Source organism: Puma concolor, chromosome C1, assembly GCF_028749965.1.
Source record: "Puma concolor isolate L17-30 chromosome C1, mPumCon1.1.hap2, whole genome shotgun sequence".
Classification (NCBI taxonomy): Eukaryota; Metazoa; Chordata; class Mammalia; order Carnivora; family Felidae; genus Puma; species Puma concolor.
In genome coordinates this window covers 187123392-187144468 of record NC_141674.1, presented here as the reverse complement: position 1 = coordinate 187144468, position 21077 = coordinate 187123392, and the positions used below count along the sequence as shown (strand labels likewise).

Genomic DNA, 21077 nt, shown 5'->3' with positions numbered 1-21077 from the left:
TACAACTCTCTTTAAGATTTGCTTTGGAACTGAACTGTCACATGCTTGATTTCAGCCCCAGGGGTAAGTTTAATTTGGAAAATTTGAGCTATGTCACTTGAGGTGTTTTTGAATTAGGCAAATTGGGAGAAAAGAAAGACCTTTTGCCTGGACTGTCTAGCTGCACCGTGGTTAATTACGAGATGCAGAGGCTCATAACCTTTGGGGGAAAGTCCGCCTTAGGATAATTGCATTCTTCTCTGTATGACCTCAGAAATCCCTGTATGATGTTGCCTCATGTATTTCATACTGAATTGTCTAACATTTGGGATGTAGATTTGGACTCTGAGCTACATCAAGTACTGGCACTAGTAAAAGAGACTTGTTTCCAGAGGAGCACCTCACCACTTGTGCTGCCTTTTAATGTGACCTCACAATCTAGGGATTATTTCCCAGGAAAGTCTTGGCCCAAAATTTGCTGTACTTTTTATCCAAGAAAGAGTTAAAATTCAGCATGGGGGAAATACGTTTCACACGAAAACGAAGAGTTCAGAATTGTCCAGACCTGAATAATGATTTTAATTGTCTTCAAAACAGTTATGTTCAATTACATTAAATCTCAAATTTGCTAGTACATGAAGTTCTCCATTACATCAGGACTGGTCCTCCCCAGATGTTCATCCCGCGTAGGAGACAGTTGACAGTCGGATGGTCTGGACACAGTATTTCTCCCTTCCCTTGCCCTTTTGCTTCATTGGCAGCTACTGTACCTCATGATTTAAACATGGACATTTCTAATTAAATGAGAGCTCAGCTGCATTCTTGAAGTAATTTATAACATTTGATTTGAAATGTAATAGCTTCAATCTTCATCTGATTAAAAACAGTCATATACTGTACATGGTTACTATTTTGATGGCTGCAACATGCAGTTTTTATTTTTACATTCCCCTTTCGACACAGCTGTTCATCTAATATCATCCATTTTTTTAAAGCTTTTTTTATTTGTTGTTGTTGTTGTAATAACATGTTCAGGCATTCTTATGAGGTAGAAGTATTCAATTCTAGGATCTTGCTGTTCTCACAACAGTGAAGGGACATTTTTCACTGGGTAACCCCTTCTCACGGAAACCAACTTTTTTTTTTTTTAATGTTTATTTATTTTTGAAGGAGAGGCAGAGCATGAGTGGGTGAGGGGCAGAGAGAGAGGGAGACACAGAATCCGAAGCAGGCTCCAGGCTCTGACCTGTCAGCACAGAGCCCCGACGTGGGGCTTGAACTCACAAACTGCAAGATCATGACCTGAGCTGAAGTCAGATGCTTTAACCAGCTGAGCCACCCAGGCGCCCCGGAAACCAACTTTAAGATAATAATTTAACTCACTTTCTTTGGGAGGAAGGGCAATGGAGAACATTCCAGTGACATGAAAAATAGTTAATATTTACATGTGTGATTCATGTACGCTTTATATGCAAATATTCTGAATGATGTATTTCAGAACTTTTTTATAGCACCTGTAAGCTTTCTTGTAACTTAAGGAATGAGTTCTTTTTTTTTTTTTTTTTTAATGTTTATTTATTTTTGAGAGAGAGAGAGACAGAACTTGAGCCCGGGAGGGGCAGAGAGAGAGAGAGAGGGAGACACAGAATCAGAAGCAGGCTCCAGGCTCTGAACTGTCAGCACAGAGCCTGCTATGGAGCTTGAACTCATGAACCATGAGATCATGACCTGAGCCAAAGTCAGATGCTTAACTGGCTGAGCCACCCAGGTGCCCCAAAGGAATGAGTTCTTAAATTGAGGCCCAAAATTGGCGTTCAGGGCCTTATAAATGTCGAAATCATTTGCAAGTTTTATGCATGTGCATTTGTGTATATGGACATAGGGACAGACACACATAATTTTGCATATAATTTTAGTTTAAGAACTTTTAGAATAGAGAGCACAGCAATGCAGAGGCTCAGAGGTGAGAACATCCTGGGTTTGAGGACCTGCAAAGGACTTCAGCATGGTGTGCTAGAACTTAGAGATGAGGTGGGATGGTAGAGGCATTCCTGGGCATGTTAAAAAATGAAGCTTCAGAGATAATTAGAGGTCAGAGCATGAAGTCCTATATGCAAGGTTAAGGAGTTCAGACCTTATCCTAAAAGCAGTGGGAACCACAGAAGAGTTTTAAGCAAGAAAGTGGTATGATTGGCTTTGAATTTTAGAAAGATTACCCTGCCTGCATGATAGAGGATGGCCAGGAGGCAGGCAGATCAGTTTGGAAAGGTGGTGATAACAGAATCAAGAGAGTGGAGAGAATAGAATGGGGGATGTTGAGTGGTGGGAACAGAGTGGTGGCATGAAAGTGTCATCACTTACAAATGATGGAAGAAAGAGGATTTTGGGGAAAAAGCATGAATACATTTTTTACATGCTGCCATTTGGCAGTTAGATATAAAATTGAGAGCTAGGAGACACAGAGATCTAGTCTGTATTTATTTTAAGCTTTTACTTTTTCAAAAATGTTTTGGACTTTGGTTTTCATTTTCAATTAATATATTTCATTTTTATCTCCATTGTCTCTCTAAATTTTTTTCTTTCCTCCCTTCCCCTCCTCCTCATTGCATCCTTCCCTGTTTCTCTTCTTTCCTCCTTCCTTTCCTCTTTTTCCTCTTTGTTATTGTTAAGATGATACACACACAGCTGAAAATTGAATATTTTACAGGGTTTGTTCCCAAAACTCTAAGTACCTACATAATCCCCTTTCCATATCACTTTAATTTCCTTCTCTCCAGAGCCAACTACTTTCCACTCTTTTATCATTTAGGATTCAACTCCAGATATCTAAATACCAACTCATACTGGTACTTTTTGGTTTTTCAGTTTTAGGCCTTGTCTATTGAATTCTCCCTACAGAGGGTGAGAATTTAGCTTCCTTTCACCCCCACCCCTACCCCTGACCCCCAACACACACACACTCTTCCCAATTCTCCCTCTTTTAGATACAGTTATATCAAAATTTGGATAAATATTTAGTGGTTACATTATTATAACTATGTAAATGTTATTCATAATGAAGTACTTAGAATGTTATCATTTTACCCTTTCTACACAGCTTGTTGTTTTTTCTGGAACTGATCATTATCTTTTTGATTGTTTACTTAGTTTTTTATATATTGATCACTGGTTTAACCCCAAACTCTCTGTTAATAATGGGATCTCTCCATGCATTTAGATAGAGCATTCCAGGGGCGCCTGGGTGGCGCAGTCGGTTAAGCGTCCGACTCCAGCCAGGTCACGATCTCGCGGTCCGTGAGTTCGAGCCCCGCGTCGGGCTCTGGGCTGATGGCTCAGAGCCTGGAGCCTGTTTCCGATTCTGTGTCTCCCTCTCTCTCTGCCCCTCCCCCGTTCATGCTCTGTCTCTCTCTGTCCCAAAAATAAATAAACGTTGGAAAAAAAAAAAAAAAAAAGATAGAGCATTCCATGTATTGAATGTTCCATCAGTTTTATTATCTTAAAGAACCATCATCTATACCTCTCTGACCTGTTCGAATCAGGACCGGTTGCCGTAAACCCTAAATTTGTTGAGGATAACTGTCATTACGGCATTTCCCTTTATTATCATCCTGGGTGCTCCCTTCACCTCTCTCTGTGTTGGAAACACTGGTTCCTAAATCTCTTATTTTCTCTTTTTTGTCCCCCTTAGTTTATGTCCTCGTTTTAGTCGCACATATCTTTTACTGGCTTTCTTTAAAAAAGGTGGGAGCAGTATATTTTTGAGACTTTGCATGTCTGAAAATTCCATTCATTCTACCTTCACACTGGTAGTTTGACTAGGTGTAGAATTCTAGGTTAGAAATAATAATTCCTTTATTTTGAAGATATTGCATTATTGAATTCTTATTTTTATGTTGCTATTGAGACTTCTAAAGCCATTATGATTCCTGATCTTTGTATGTGATCTGTCATTTCTCTCTGGAAGCTTGTAAGATCTTCACTTTATTCCTAGTGTTCTGAAATTTCTGTGATCCCCTTTGTATGACTCGCTTTTCATTTATTATGCTAGATATGTGCTAGGCCCTTTGAATCCTTGAAACTTTTTATTTACTTATTTATTTATTAAATTTTTTTTTTTTGAATGTTTCTTTTTAAGAGAGAGAGAAACAGAGTGTGAGCAGGGGAGGGGCAGAGAAAGAGAGGGAGACACAGAATCTGAAACAGGCTCCAGACTCTGAGCTTTTAACACAGAGCCTGACAAGGGGCTCGAACTCATGAGCTGTGAGATCAAGACCTGAGCTTAAAAAAAAAAAAAAAAAAAAAAAAAAATTAATGTTCATTTATTTGTGAGAGAAAGAGAGAGAGAGCATGCATGAGTGGGGGCAGGGCAGAGAGAAAGGGAGACACAGAATCTGAAGCAGGCTCCAGGCTCTGAGCTGTCAGCACAGAGCCTGACACGGGGCTTGAACTTATGAGCTGTGAGATCATGACTTGAGCCAAAATCAGACACTTAACCCACTGAACCACCCAGCCACCCCGAATCCATGAAACTCTTATACCTCAGTGCCAGACAGTTCTCCTGAATTATTCCATTGATGATTTCTTCCATTCTTCGAGTTTTTTTCTGGAAGACACATTATTTGGATATTGGAACTCTTGTGTTGGTTCTCTACATTTATTTTCTTTCTTTTGCCCATCACTTTATATTTTTATAATACTTTCTGGAAAATTTCCCCTACCTTATATGCAAAGCCTTCAGTAAGTTTTTCATTTCTTCTGTATTAGTTTCCAGATGCTTTTATTTACTCTTTGAATGTTTATTTTATTATTTTAAGTAACATCTGGTCATATCTCATGAATACAGTATCAGTGGATACTTTTTGATATTTTCTTCTTCCTGCGTTGTGTCTGCTTTCCACCCCCTGCCCCTAACCTGGATATTCTCAGTATGTAGGTGGGGTTTGTCAGCTGTAGACTCATCTGGCTGGGTTGTTTCTTTGGGGAACCCCTCAATTAGTATTTTGGTTTTTTGGTCTTTTCCTCTTGAGCTGTTGAAGTTTCCCAGAGAAGTATCTTCCAATCGTCAGCCCACAGGGTAGACACAGCTGTGTATGTTTTAAGAAATGAGTTGTAGAAGAGGGCTGGTAGAGTCAGCATTTAGTTTGTGACTATTCTGTAAGCTCCCTTCTTTTCCTTAATCATCCTTGCCCTCAGCCGTGCCCAGTGTTCCCCAGCCCAGATGCCTTAGGTTTTACCTCTTGTGTCTTCTGCCAGGGTGGAGGCAGGGCACTTGCCTGTCTGTGTGGAGGGGGTGTTGCTCTAACTGCTGCTTAAACAGACTTCCCACCAGTCTTCCTGTTTTGAGCTTTGCTGTTAGCTTCCTTTCCAACGTAAGGCTGCCATTTCTGATCATGACCAGGTGCCTGTGGTATAAGTCAGGTTGCTTTTCTGCTGTCCCTCTTGTTGCCTTGGGGCTCTTAAGTCCATTGTCACTCTTGTAGTTGTTTCCAAGTTCCAGTGCTATTGCCTCCGCTTCCATTTCTCTTCCATTTGTCCGAGTGAGTCATTGCTTTTAAAAAGTATCCCTTTCCCATCTTTTTCCTGGGGTTCTTTGGAGGAAGTGAAAGTAAACATAAGATAAGGGCCTACACTCTCCTCTTTACTTGGAAGCCCCTACTTCTGTAATTCTTTTCAATGATTTTTAACTAGTTTGTATCATTCAAGAACACTTAATTCACCTAATTTGGAATCAATGGTAAGTTTATGGGAACATATATTTTTTTTGTGTCAACTCGATAGTGAAGATATTTAGTCTCAATCTCTGGGCTTTTATACATATTTCATAAGCATTTTCTCTGAAGGGTTGCTGTGGGTCATAGTGCTTCCTGTATGTTTTTCATTTCTTCCTTATTCAGTGTTTTTACATGTGGGAGCCAGGGTTTCTGAAACATGACCTTGTTTCCCATTCACACATAACCTTCATGAGAAGGACTGAGTGAAAATGTGGGGAAGGGGTCAGGACAGAAGGTGCTCAGGCAAGTTCTCCCAGTGATTTGTCGATGGCAATGGGCTTACCTAACATGTAGGCTCATGATATTCAACTTTAAAAGTCTGGACCATCATGGGGCACCTGGGTGGCTCAGTCAGTTAAACGTCTGACTTCAGCTCAGGTCATGATCTCACAGCTCTTGAGCTCGAGTCCCACATCAGGCTCTGTGCTGACAGCTCAGAGCCTGGAGCCTGCTTCAGATTCTGTGTCTCCCTCTCTCTCTACCCCTCCCTCACTCATGCTCTGTCTCTGTCTCACAAAAATAAATAAACATTAAAAAATAGCCTGGACCATAGCTATGAATTTTATAAATGATATGGAAGCTTGCTTTTTGTTTTATGTCATTAATCAGATGAAATAATGTTTGTACAATGCCAGATAAACCGACATTGTTTAGAAGACTGGAAAGATAATGTGCTAGCTAAGTAAGTTATATGAATAAAGAAATAGATCTTACAGGATTGATTTTTATTTTTTTGATTTATCTATAAATATATATAAAACATTAATGAATTTGATTAGAATTATCAGCCTTGTTAGATGTTTTTTCGAGTATTTTTATGACTTGGGGGACATGTGCCATGGCAGATTCACACGATGTCAACACTTGTGTGATAGTCTTGAGACCCTTTGATTACCTTATTACAGATTGTCAAAACATGGGCTGATCTGGCAAATCAGGCACAACTTTCCACTTCAAGAATTTTCTACCCTGATTCTCTAGTTGCTATGGAGATTGTCTTATAAAACAGCCCTGGATTTGGTTGAGATTAGTCAATTTAGATGCTGGGTTCTGATATAATTCTCTCCACCATCAGCAATGCCCTCATTGCCATAGCATAAAAACAGTGGCTGATTTTACGAGCATATGTTAACATAGTTTTAGGACATAGAATTTAGTTTGAGAATTTTAGGAAACTGGCACCATATTCTAAGAAAACTTAAAAAACAAGGGGTTGTGCATTGGGAAAGTACTTAAAATATTAAGATTGATTTCCAGTGACTTTAGCACATTTTAACTGCAAAAGGGAGTTACCAGGTTGTTCATAAATGCATATTGCTACAGGTTTAATAAATGCAACAGGATTATATCTACTAATGCAAAAACAGAGGTACTGATGAGGAAGGATAAGGCCAAATAGGAGAACTGGGATAAACTGACCTGTTCTTCCATGACTGGCAATTATGGATGAACTCAACCATACTTGAAAACGCTGTACTCTTTTCTTTCACTTTGACTCTGCAGTAACCTGAAGTCCAAGCAAGTTAGCACCCCATGGGGCAAGCCATGACCAGTGGGGGGACCTGAGCTTTTGTCCCTCACTTGGAGAATCCTGAGGCCCATTCCAGCAAGGCCAAGCCCCAGTTGCTCACAATGTTGACTTGCTTGATAACACACACCATTGTATTGGCTCTCCCTCCTTCCCCATTTCATTATTGATGTGTATCAAATAGGATTTATTGAAATATTGACAAAAATGACTATATTTTAAGAATCTTCTAATTGGGATGAATGGGTGGAGTACATGAAATCTTTGCTACCTGACTGTATGCTTCTTATAATTCTTTCCTAGTCTATAAGTCACTTATAAGATTTATAGTTAAAAATTGGAAGGCCTCCTTGTTCCCACCAGTTCACCTGGGTAAAGGGTCTCAGCATACTCATGATGAAACCATGGATCATTGTGGCAGACATTAACACTCACCCCTTACTAGTAAAGACATCCCTAGGGGGTCATCAAAGTTTAGGGGCTCTAGGTTTTCTGATTTTGGGTATTTATAGTACCCAGTGATTGATTTTATGTGATTGTTCATGGTGTCTTAGAGAATGTGGACCTAATAAGGGATTTATAGCAGGTGACTGACACCAATGCTAACTTTTTGACCCCAGGTCCCCTGTCCTTGGCAGTTCTTTTCCTGGGTTTCTTTTCCTTTTAGTCCCTGCTTCCTAGCATTTGCAGTGACTTCCAATATCAAGGTAACTAGAATTAGAAAATTCTAAAGAAATGACATAGTGATGCTAAGACATTGATGGGCCTGTGAAATGAAATACATCAACCCAAGTCTGTCCACACCCTCATGTGGACAGCCCTTCTACCTGCTATCCATTGATCAAGTGAGGGTGTGCTTCTTCAGGAGACCCAGAGCATGTGGTAATGGTAATGACAACAACATATTGTTATAACATTGTTATCAATTAGATCAATTATCATTTGTTCCACTATTAAAATTGCATACATTAAAAAATGCATTCTCCAGCTTTAATTAGTAAGATAATATCTTAAGATATTAATTGTTGTGCACTTCTTTTCCCCAGAGCCTAATGCGTGTGTGTTTCCTGCTGAGTTATTTGCTACCTTGAGGGGTGTAGAATTTTTATAGTGGGAATGAGGAAGTAGCAGTCAGTGTTCATGTTTGAATTTTTGACAACCAAAAGGAGAAGGCTGGGAAAACCAGTACAAAAAGTTTATACCATTGCAGTAGAAAAGAGAAGGGAGGAGGCCACCTCACTCCCTGCCTAGAAGAAGGTGAGGACTGGGGTCAGGGTTGGAGAGGAGGGTGTTTGTTATAAATAGTGCAGTTTTTCATTTCCCAAATTTTGAACCAGTTTAATGGTAAAGGAAGGCAGATGAGAGAGGGAAATACTACCTTTAATACTGATGAAACTAACATTGACAGATGAGCTAACTCAAGCAGAGAATTAGACAGACTCATCCAGCCAGTCACAGGCAGCACTGGGCAGCACAGGCCTGCCGGTGGAAAGCTTTTGGCAAGGAAGAGTGGGCCAGAATGTGTGTTTCCTGCTGACAGGTCCCCAGAAGGAAGAAGGAGGAAGGGTATGCCTATGCAAACCCAGCTTCTCTCCCAAACTCCCCATCAGGGAATGAAATTTAGGAGGGAGCACGGCCAATGTTAATTTCCTAGGGCTAAAATAACAAAGTGCCACACACTAGGTGGTTTAAACAACAAAAATTTATCTCACAGTTCTGGGGGCTAGAAGTCTGAGATCTGGGCGTTAGTAGGGTTGGTTCCTTCTGAGGGTCGGGACAGAAGGACCTATTCTATTTTGGCTTGTAGATGGCCCTCTTCAAGTTTATGTGTCATTTTCTTTGTGTATTGTCTATGTCCAGATGTCTCTTTCATGAGGACACCAGTCGTATTGGATTTGGGCTCCACTGTATTCCAGTATATGACTTCCTCTGAACTAATTTTATCTACAATGTCCCTATTCCCAAATAAAGTCACATTCTGGGGTCCTGGGGGCTATGACTTCAACAAATGAATTTGGAGTTTGAGGTAGGGCACAATTTAACTTTTTTTTTTTTTTAATTTTTTTTTTTTTAACGTTTATTTATTTTTGAGACAGAGACAGAGCATGAATGGGGGAGGGTCAGAGAGAGGGAGACACAGAATCCGAAACAGGCTCCAGGCTCTGAGCTGTCAGCACAGAGCCCGACGCGGGGCTCGAACTCACGATTGCGAGATCATGACCTGAGCCGAAGTTGGCCGCTTAACCAACTGAGCCACCCAGGCGCCCCCACAATTTAACTTCTAACAGCCGAGCAAGACCAGCAGAACTCTCTCCTTGTAGAAGAAATGTTAGTAGTGAGCAAGAAACATTTTTCCCCAAAAGAAGATATAGAGAGGTGGGTATGGTTTCTGTGGAAATGGGCATCCAATGAGAGATGGTGAAGAGCTGGGAGACTGGAAAGGGCACTGGGAGAACCTGACCTGTTTAAGGGGCAAATGGTGGAAAGTAAGGGTGAGGCTTGTAATTACTGAGAGCTTGTTGAGTGTGGTTGGTGGCCAGTGGTCAGGAAGATGTGTGGGAGCCAGACGTATACAAGGAAACCAAACTAACTCATGCAGACTATTTGTTTACGATTTGGGGAACATTGGTTGGGTGGAAAAGCCAAATTAACTCTTCGCTGCTGTGGGGAGTGGGCTTTCTGTTTATTGAAGGCTATTTACACAGTGATGATATATCAGCCAGCAGAAAGATTCCTTCTGGCAGAGCCATTCCCAAGGCTTTGCTATGTCCCATCTGAACTTTTCTTTGGGGGCATCCCCTGCTTCTCAATAGCTGCCTGAAAGAAAGGGAGAGGCCCTTACTTAAGAGGGAGAGTCATAGGAAGTGACATGCCCAATTCAATGCCACCTACATATGCATGTTTATGTGCCTGTGCATTTTTCATCAGCATGAACTAAAGGGTTGCATCACATTGGGTGGCTAGAGAGGCAAGCTAACTGGTAAGTGGTCAAAATAAGGATTTTGAGGCTGAATAAACCTGAATGCAAATTTCAGATCTGCCACTTATTTGCCAGCTGACATCAGGAAAATTTTTTAGTCTCTTTTATAGTCTTTTTTTTTTTTTTTTTGTATCTATACAATGGGGAATACTATCCTCCTGTGAGGACAATTATGAGAAATAATGCCTGTGTAAAGGTCCTGGTACTCTGCCTCCCACCACTAAGTAGCCGTCACTGTTTGTGGCAACTCTCCGTGGCCTTGCAGAGAAGGGTGCTGAGCGGTTGGGGCCCAGGCTATTCCCCTCCGCCATAAAGGGAGCAGATCCCTCTTCTCCCTTTTGTGTTATCAAGATTCCAACTAAGGTGCCTTTTGAGTAAAAGGATTGCAAGACAAGATGTTTGAAAACCTCTTGAGCAGGAGATCTCTAAAGTGCTTTCAGCTCTAAAATTCTAAGATCTATAGTGGACAGCTTCTCCCTGTTGGTTCTTCTTTGCAAAATAATATGCAGTGCCTATTTCAGAGAAATATTATGAAGATACATGAAGAAGTATTTGTGAACATCCAGATGGTACTGGAGTGCCTGTTATCTTTCCATTTACCATAGTTAATGGTATTGTGACTATCAGAGGAGTGTAATGGAGTACTTTCTCCTAAGAAAGATGGGGCAATGGTATCTGTACCTGAAACAATTAGGGAACACCATAGGACAGATTAAAACATCGTATTACTGAATACAGCATAAATTACATATGCTGGGTTGCTCAGGAAAGTATAATTCTTTAAATGAACGATATCATGCCTACACAAGTGGTAATTATATCAGCATATGCCCTACACAGGAATAACAAGCTTTTGTATATATATCTCTATGAAAGTATGTCATATACAAGGATATGAAAATAGATAAAAAATGTATCCCCAAACTATTAGTATACTATGTATTTTCCTGGATACCTATTTCTTCATGAAAATATATGATAAAGAGTTTGGGGGCATGCGATTCCTATTTTTATAATAAAGATAGAGGATAGGTGAATTTTTTCATTCTGTAATTGAAAACAGACCTAGAAATATTAAGAACCTCATGTTTTTACATCAAGACAGTAGCATTATGAAGGATCCTCATAACTCTTTATTAGACCTTGCCTAGGACTTTTTATTAATTCTCTTTTTCAAAATTTCAAGCTTTCCACATGAGATTAAAATTCACCTCTGACCATCACCCCCATCTCTGGTCTCCTGAACACTCCCTGCCAAGTTATGGTATGAGTATATTATTCTCACTCTGAATTCAGAATTTCTGCATGCTTTTGTTTATGTATGTATATGTATATGTATGTATATAGTCATAAACCCAATATAGTATTGCTTGTGTGTGTAAATATAAATGCTATCAAAATAGAACTTTTTCATTCAGCAAGATATCTTGGAAATCTATCCATGCATGGTATTACATGTAGTTCTAGTTTATTCCTTTTAAATGCTGTATAGTATCAAAGTGTAAATACCTCACATTTTTTCCTATTCCCCTATTTGTGGACACTCAGATTATTTCTCATCTTTCCCGACTACATATAATGCAGTAGTGAACTTTCTTGAATAGTCTTTCTTGTGCACAAATGCACGAATTTCTCTAGTGCAAAAAGAAAGGAATGGAATTATTAGGTACAAATATTTTAACATATTTTGCCAGATTAAGTTTTACATTAAAATTTATCAAGTGTTTACCCTCATTTCTCCATGAGCTCATTTCCATAGTAGGTAACAAATTTTTTTTTCTTTGCACTTTATTTTTTACTGCCAGGCCAGTGAAAAACTGACAACTCAGAGACACAAGTGGAATTACTTTTTCTTAGCAAGTTCTGTTCATTTTGAATCGTAGATTCTTTTATCAGTGTATCATTATTTGTACGCTTATTTGCCCTTTAGGAATGAAACATGACGGAGTGAACAGTAGCATCCAGTGATGTCCCCTAGAGTTTTGTCCCCCCCCCCCAAATTGTTTTCTGCTACTTCAAGAAAGAACAGGCAACAGAATGTGTCAGTAGAAATGCAATTTAGGAATTGCACTTGATCTCGTTTTTCAGCCTGATGTTTCTCTTCTTTCATCATAAAGATCAGCTGCATTTTATTTTTTTTCCAGTCCCTTAGAATAACATCCAGTTCTAGTCAGCATGTTTAATGTACTTCTCAATGATGTTCTAGCATAATAAATTTTCGTATCTCGTGCATATGTACATATGGTAAAAATTTCTTCAAGTTCTAGCCATGTGGGGGAGGAATATTGTGGTTGCTTTGTTAATGCAGTGTTTGTGTTGGAGCGGTTAGGGCCCCGCGCTTTAACTCTCAGCGCAGGGCGTAATGAGATGGCTTTGATGGTGGCGGAAGAGTCTAGTGGGACGGTCCCAGCTTCACACTTCAAAGCCGAGCATATGGGGCGAATACTGGGTATCTTCGTGCTCTTTGGGGATGGATGGTTGAGAGACAATTCTTAACAGCTCTGTTTGATGAAGATATTGGAAAAGAAATGGTCTATCTTTAAAATAATCTTGAATTGCAAAGAGAGAAATTTCCACCCCCTTCCGTGGACTGAAGGAAGAATAATTTTTTCCTAGTCTGCACTTAATTAGAGGCAGTGCAGCATGACACTACGATGCTGTATTTTCAAATGACTTCTCTTTGAAAGGACTGTGAGATGAATCGGCCAGTTTTATTTTAGGTATTTGTATGAATTTAGGCAAAAACTTTTAGGGCTATCTGTTTTACCATCTGAGAGATTTTTATGGCTTCTGGTAGAGAATCTTTTTTTTCCCCTTCTCATTAAAAAATACATAAATAAAAAATCAACTAAACAAAAAACTTGGCTATATGAAGAGAGCTAGACTAAAACCATAGGACGCTTGTAAGATTTCAAGTCTAGCACCCAGTTTAATTTTTAGATTCTGTGCTTCTTTCCCTTTACTTGTTACTGCGTGCGAGGTGATAGGGTTGAAAAATACTCTTTCTGATTGCTGTGTACTTATGAAAAAAGTTGATTCTTGTTTAGGTATCATTAGAGTTCCAGTTTAAAAGTAATTATGATAAGCCACACATCATATCGTCGGTCAGAGGAAAAAAAAATTATCCATTCCTAGAAGAAAAGGAATGACAGGCCTGAGTTTTCTTCCTGGTTGTGTCTTTTGGCTGCTATTAAAAACATAACAAAACTGAGTTCGTCAGTTATGTTTCTCGTGCTGAAATGCAATTCTGTTTAACAGTTAAATTTTAACTCCATTTATACCAGTAGTTCTAAGTTCTGAACGAAACAAAAGCAGAAGGGAAAAAGATGATATTAAATACCACTGGAGACATGAAGTATGTGTTAGTGTAAGGAAGGCATAGACATTTAATTAAGCAGATCCTTAACTACTGTCTTTACATACAACTTTATTGTAGCTTCTCATTAAATACTACATTTCAGCCACCCTTATGTCTGTCTGTTATAGGCTCAGAGAAAAGTGTTTTGTTAAGAATATGAAACTTAAACTTCTCATTGAATGGAGGCATCTCATTGCATCGATCCCTCCTTTTACAAAGAGGTTTAACCAAACTCATAGATGTCTCTAAAGTTAAGACTAAAAGTGATGAGTGCACATGTATAGAAATGTAAATAAGGTCACCCAATCAGGAGGGTTCAAATATATTGAGAAAATATTGTTACTATCAGCCTTTTCAAGAGAAAACTAGTGAAAATTGATAGAACCGTTAATGATGGTGGGAAAAAATTGTCAAAAATGGAAGAAAAATGAAAAACTATTACTCTTTAAATAGAGCACAATTTAGGAAGCTGCAGGGTTTTGCTTTGCTTGTTTCAAGACCAGCATGATGGCATTGTACTCTTTCTGCGCAAGGTGATCCAGATGTTTGCCTTGTGTGATGGTACTGACTGGTTGAGGCAGCCCATAGGTACAGGTAGCTTTTGACGCTGCTGATGGGACTGTTGTTCTGAGGGCAGCTTGTAAAACATGAAGATAATGGTGGAAAATGGATCCATGGTTTCTCACTAAGAATATGTTGTACTCCCGCTGCTGTTAAACCCAATTCTCACTTCGTTAACATAGCAACCCCTTTACTCTCTTTTGTATGTTTGGAATGGACACCACTCACCCTGGTTTGCAGTTATTCTAATGCCTGCAAAGAGCTTAGGAACCAGATTCAATTCACTCAACCTAAAAAGTGTTAACTACAAGGCACTGCCTCAAGGAGTATGAAACCTGGATGGGGGAACAAAAGTCCACAATTAACTATATAATACAAGTAGGTTAGATTTGATGTTATATTGTATAAAAGAGGTAAAATACTGTGTGAACACATGAGAGGGAGACATGAATTTCAGTGGAGGGAGAGCACATCTATGAAACAAAGATTATTAGTTCAGAAGTCCTGGATTTTTGGGATTCATTGAAAGTGCTGAAAGTCCCTGCTCTGGAAACATTGGACTCCACTGTAGAGGAAGTGGCAGCTTTACAGGAAATGCACACGGAACTATTGTTTTATATAATAATGTCACTTATCCGAAAACTGATGAGTCGTAGTTTCCCACGGGCTTGAGCTTGAAGTATTCAGAATCTTTATCTTCTGTAAAATGTGTTTGATTTGCATGGTGTGATCATTTGAAGTTAACATGGGATGATTTTAACATAGATTAATTGTGAATATAAAATGATAAAATTAAAACTAGCTCTTTTGAATATGTAATTTATATCACAAATAAAATAACTTGCTAGTAAGCTTCTGACTAAATTGATGCTTTTCTTTAAAATGCAGGCAATCTAAATTTACTTTTCAGTAAAATTACAAATCCCACCCACCATGGGCCCCTAAGTTGCAATTATTAGAAGCACAAATGGTATTTCCTTGAATATGAAGAGTGTCGTATACTATCCTTATTACTCTCTATCATTCTGGCTTTTGTTGTCTTTTCACTGTATTCAAATAATGAAATATTTCCATTTCTGGCTTCACTAAAGAACAAAAATTAAGTTAGATTCCTTCCACCATGATTTTGTGTAGAAGAGAGCATGGAAAGGGGGTGTTGTTAGAATACTTAGGGATTTCTAGTAGGTAGGGACACACCCATCCAGGAAGGTATCCAGAATTTTTGGAATTCAGAACACTAGGGTGGGCTTGCAAAGAGGAAAGGAAGCAAGCATTTAGAGTCCTGTGTACCAGGGATTGTGCTAGGTGCTTCTCTTAGCTTATTTAATCTAAATTTCTTCCTTCATTCTATGGAGCTGTTTCTCTACTTTTTTTTTTCTTCCTTTATTTTGCTCTCCATTCCTTACCCTTCCTCTTTCTTTTCCTTTGATTTTACTGAAGTATTTTAAAGCAAGTTCCAAAGATCATGTTATTTTATTCCTACCTATTTAATATAGATCTTTAAGCAATATGGACATTCTCTTACATAACCACAGTGTCCTTACACCTGGCAAAATGATAATTCTTTGGTACCATCTAATATCCAGTGTATAATCCGGGCAAATGTCTTTCTGTGATGGGCTTATTTGAATCTGAATGTACACCTCATTCACACACAGCATTGATTTATTGTCTCTTTCTCAGTTTTGATCTAGACCAGTCGCCCTGCATCACCCTCCCCACTCCCTTTTTTCCTGCCATTACTGGTTGTAGAAACTGGGGCAGTTGTCCTGAATCTGTTTACTGTCTTGTGGTATCATTGAATTTTGTCTCCATCTCTCACATTTTCTATAATCTTTAAGTTAGATTTAGAGGCTTGATTGGTTTGAAGTTCAGTTTTTTTTTTTGGCAAAAATTCTTAAAAGGTGGGCCTAGAGCTTTCTGCTACACTTGTAACAAGATGTGATAATGTCTGGTTATCTCAGATCTGGTGGTGCAAAGATGAATTACCTTTGTTTCTACTGGAATTTTCCGGAGGGCTTCATCTATTGATGATCTTTGTCTGAAATAATTATTTTCTTAGGTGCTGTGAAATGACAACTTTCTAATTATATCAGTACTTGCACATATATTAGTTGGATTTTTTTTTCTGTTAAAAAAAAAAATCTGTCATCAGTTCAGGCTATCTACCTACCCTGAAACACAATTTATACAAGAAAGGCAGGATAAATGCTTTTTCCTATTCCTTTTAATTGCCACATTTCTAGATAAGGAGTTGGTGCTTCAGAGGAAGCTTAACAATTTTTTTTTTTAATTTTACAGAGAAATTGAGGCTCAGAGATATCAAGTAAATTGTTCAAGATCCCAAATAGCTATTAAGGAGCGGAAACTGTATTCAAACTGGTATCTTCTGGCTTCAAAACGCATGTTATTTGCACTAAACCAAAATGCACCCCTGTCCTTGAACCCCTATTGCTGACTAACAGCTGGGGGCTGCTCCTGTAAATCTCTCCCACTGCTTTGGTCTTTAGGAACCAGGCTCCAAGAATACTTCTTTGCAGACATTCTGGGCTTTATAAATGCATGCAGTGCTCCAGAACGATAGTTCCAGATGGAGGTGCTGGCCTGGATAGGCAGAGAGCTGGGCAAAGCCAGAAAGCACGTCACACTGTTTAGGAGGGGAGACTGTAGGCATCACAGTTTGTGCTCTGTACTCCTGCAGCAGCCAAAGTATGAGTCACTCTAAGTCACTGTGGAGCAGATATGGGTGATCAGAACAATTTGGAGAGTTGTCAGATATTACGATGTCTTAATACCCTAACTCTCCTAAATGTTCTCGCCATGCCCACCCCCTGCCATTCCAGATTTGAGGGAGAATTTAACCAACTGCCTAAACATTATTTTAGAATTCCTAAACCTCAGTTGGCTGTGTGTCCCGAGCACCTGGCCACACCCACCAGCTGTGGTCCTTTGGTATCCTGATGTAGTGTTAAAGAAGCAGAGATCACTTAGTAACATTTGGAGACTTTCTTTGTGGTGTGTATAACATCATGGGCTTCCAATGCTTGAGTCCCAACCTGACTCAAAGAAAGAACATGTTCCTAGATTTAATACAACCCAGAGGTACAAAGTATATTTAAAAAAATTTTTTTTAAATGTTTATTCATTTTTGAGAGAGAGAGACAGAGTGCAAGCAGGTGAGGGGCAGAGAGAGCGAGACAGAGAATCCAAAGCAGGCTCCAGGCTCTGAGCTGTCAGCACAGAGCCTGATGCGGGGCTCACACCTGAGAACCGCGAGATCGTGACCTGAGCCAAAGTCAGATGCTTAACTGACTGAGTCACCCAGGCACCCCAGAGGTACAAAATGTTTTTAAATATCTTCCACATTTTACCCTTCCCACCAACATGGCGGTCTACATTAGAAACGAAAAAACAGCCAACTCTAAAATTGCAGTTGGACCGATTTTCTATGCTTGTTGTGGCTAGAGGCCCCATCTTATCCTCTGGTGTTCCATAACGTATCTCTAAATAAAGAAGGCCCATACTCCTGCCATCCTAAGACAATACCACAATTTTCTAAATACCTAAATTTTATATATCCAACCCACATGTATGCCATCTCTATCCTTGGTTACAGGGGACTGCAATTATCCCCATGAAAAGATGCCATCTGCAGCAAACAGAAGTCCTCTGAAGCAGTTCTCCAGAATAAATAGGAAAACAATTCTGTAATCTGCCTTGGAAGATAAGGTTAGAGACAGGAAATCCAGAAATAAGGAATGGAGGAAGAGGATGAAAACAAGTTGTCATTCAGAGTAGCCTCCAATTAATTTTAAATATTAGACTTCCTTACAGAATATCTGGCTTAGTGCTTATCCAGTAGAGCTTTCTATGATGATGGAAATATTCTATATCTGCACTGTCCAATAGGGAGACTCCTAGCCATGTGTGATTACTAAACCCTTGAAATGTGTCTACTGCCACATTTAATTTTTAATTATATTTTATTTATTTAAATTTTATTTTTTATTTTTACCCTTGATTCCCCTTCACTCATTTCTCCCAATACCCCCACACCCCACCTCTGACAACCACCAATGTGTTCTTTGTATCTATGAGCTTGTTTTTTGTTTGTTTGTTTGTTTGTTTAGATTCTACATATAAGAGAGATCATATGGTATTTGTTGTTTCTTTGTCAGATGTATTTCACTTAGCATAATTCCCTTGAGGCCCATTCACTTTGTTACAAATGGCAAGATTTCCTTCTTTTTTATGGCTGAATAATTGTGTGTGTGTGTGTGTGTGTGTGTGTGTGTGTGTGTGACACAATTTCTTTATCATTCATCCATGGGTGGACACTCAGGTTGTTTCCATCTCTTGGCTTTTATAAATTATGCTGCAATGAACACAGTGGTGCAGATATCTTTTCAAGTGAGTGTTTTCATTTTCTTCAAATAAATACCCAGAAGTGGAATTGCTGGATCATATGGTAGTTCTATTTTTAATTTTTTGAGGAACCTCCATGCTGTTTTCCATAGTGGCTGCACTAAATTATATTCCCATACAGTATGATGTCATCCCAACGCACAAGTGTTCCCTTTTCTCCACATCCTCACTAACACTTGTTTGATAATAGCCATTCTGAAAAGTATGAGGTGATCTCTCACTGTGGTTTTGATTTACATTTCCCTGATGATTGAGGATGTTGAGGCATCTTTTCATGTGCCTGTTAGCCATCTGTAAGCCTTCTTTGGAAAAATGTCTATTCATGTCTTCTGCCTATTTTTAAATTAGATTGTTTTTTGCTATGTTTGTAAGAATTGTTTATTTATTTTGGATATTAGCCCCTTATCAGATACATGATTTGCAAATATTTTCTCCCATTCAGTAGACTACCATTTCATTTGGTTGACGGTTTCCTTTGCTGTGAAGAGCTTTTTAGTATGATGTCATCCCACTTACTTATTTCTGCTCTTCTTAGCTTTTGCTTTTGGTGTCAGATTAAAAAAATCATTGCCAAGACTTATGTCAAGGAATTTACCTATATTTTCTTCTAGGACTTCTATGGTCTCAGGTCTTACATTCAAGTCTTTAATCCATTTCAAGTTGATCTTTGTGTATGGTGCAAAATTATACTCTAGTTTCATTCTTTTCCATGTGACTGTCCAGTTTTCCCTGCACCATTTGTTAAAGAGACTGTCCTTTCTCCATTATATGTTCTTGGCTCCTTTGTCCTGAATTAATTGACCATATATGTGTGGGTTTATTTCTGGCCTCTGTATTCTGTTCCAGTGATCTATGGGTCTGTTTGCCAATACTATACTTTTTTTTTAAGTTTATTTATTTATTTTGAGAGAGAGAGCACACGCACACACGCAGGAGGGGCAGAGAGAGAGAGAGAGAGAGAGAGAGAGAGAGAGAATCCCAAGCAGGCTCTGGGCTGTCAGCGGAGAGCCTGATGCAGGACTCAAACTCATGAACTGTGAGATCATGACCTGAGACGAAATCGGGAGTTGGAAGTTTAACCAACTGAGCCACCCAACCACCCCGATACTATACTTTTTTAATTACCATGGCTTTGCAATACAGTTTGAACTCAGGGAGCATGATGAAAAGAACAGAGAAACTTGGTTCTTTTCTTGAGGTTTCTTTAGCTATCAGGGTTGTTGTGGCTTCATACAAATTTTAGCATTGTGTATTCTATTTCTGTGAAAAATGTAGTTGGAATTTTGATAGGGATTGCACTGAATCTGTAGACTGCTTTGGGTAGTGTGGACATTTTAACAATATTGATTCCTCCAATCAATATTGGGCATGGACTATCTTTCTGTTATTATGTGTTGTCTTCAATTTCTTTCATTAATATCTAATTTTCAATATACATTTCACATTTCACCTCCTTGGTTAAACTTATTCCTGGGTATTTTATTCTTTTTGATGCAATTATAAATGGGATTATTTTCTTTATTTCTCTTTTTGATCGTTCATTATTAGTGTATAGAAATGCAACAGCTTTTTGTGTATTGATTTTGTATGTTGCAACTTTACTGATTTCATTTATTCTAACAGGTTTTTGATGGCGTCTTTAAGATTTTCTATATATATGACACAAATAGTGACAATTTTATTTTTTCCTTTATAATTAGTTTAACTAGAATTTAAATTTAATAGTACATGTAGCTAGAGGTTACAGTGCAGATCTGATCCTTTTACTCTTAACTTTTGATTTTTCTTAACAATATAAGCAATTTGGCACTGTTATAAAATTGTCCAAAAATTGAAGGCACCAATTTCATTAATTCTTGTGATGAATTTACCATGTGAAACTAGATTTATTATAGGTTGGAGATTTTAGCCTTCTACAAAGACAAACTTTTATCATGAGGCTAACTTCAAGGGAAAATTAATTTGACCCAAGCTTTGATTTTTAAAAATTGTGTAAATTAAGTTTAGTGGTGATGGTTATACAGTGATAGAGGATACTTAATGTACTCTTACAGTTGGTTAAAGTGGTAGATTTTATGTTCCATGTATTTTATCACAATAAAAAAATCATATGCTCTACTTTTTTTATTGGGTTTGATTTCAATTTAATTTTGATAAAATTTCCCATTGCTCATAGGCCTTTCTGAGAATTTGGTTCTGCATGTTCCTGGCTGTGGCATGTTTCTCCTTGGCGAGGCCGACTTCCTCCAGAGAAGGAAGCAACTGGACTGGCTTTGGAGGAGAGATTTCAGCGCTCTTGGATCTGACCCGGGAGCTGCACCTGCCCGAAGATGTGATTTAACAGGTTCTCAGTATGTTTTTGTTCTGCTTTTGTTTTTAAATTTGTTAGAATATTGAGGTCCCCTTCCTTTGGTCTCTCCCACATAAGCCGAAGGGTTTATGATTGGGGGCTCCTTCATGAATCAGATGAGGGTC

At 38.7% G+C, this 21077-nt stretch overlaps 1 protein-coding gene across 1 annotated transcript in view; it reads left to right on the top strand.

The window, feature by feature from the left end:
• The window catches only part of FTCDNL1 (formiminotransferase cyclodeaminase N-terminal like), a 38187-nt gene that overhangs the window by 7773 nt on the left and 9337 nt on the right, over nt 1-21077 (top strand). Inside the window, 1 exon segment of the mRNA XM_025929596.2 lies at nt 20779-20946. Within this exon segment, the coding sequence (XP_025785381.2) occupies nt 20779-20946 (168 nt within the window).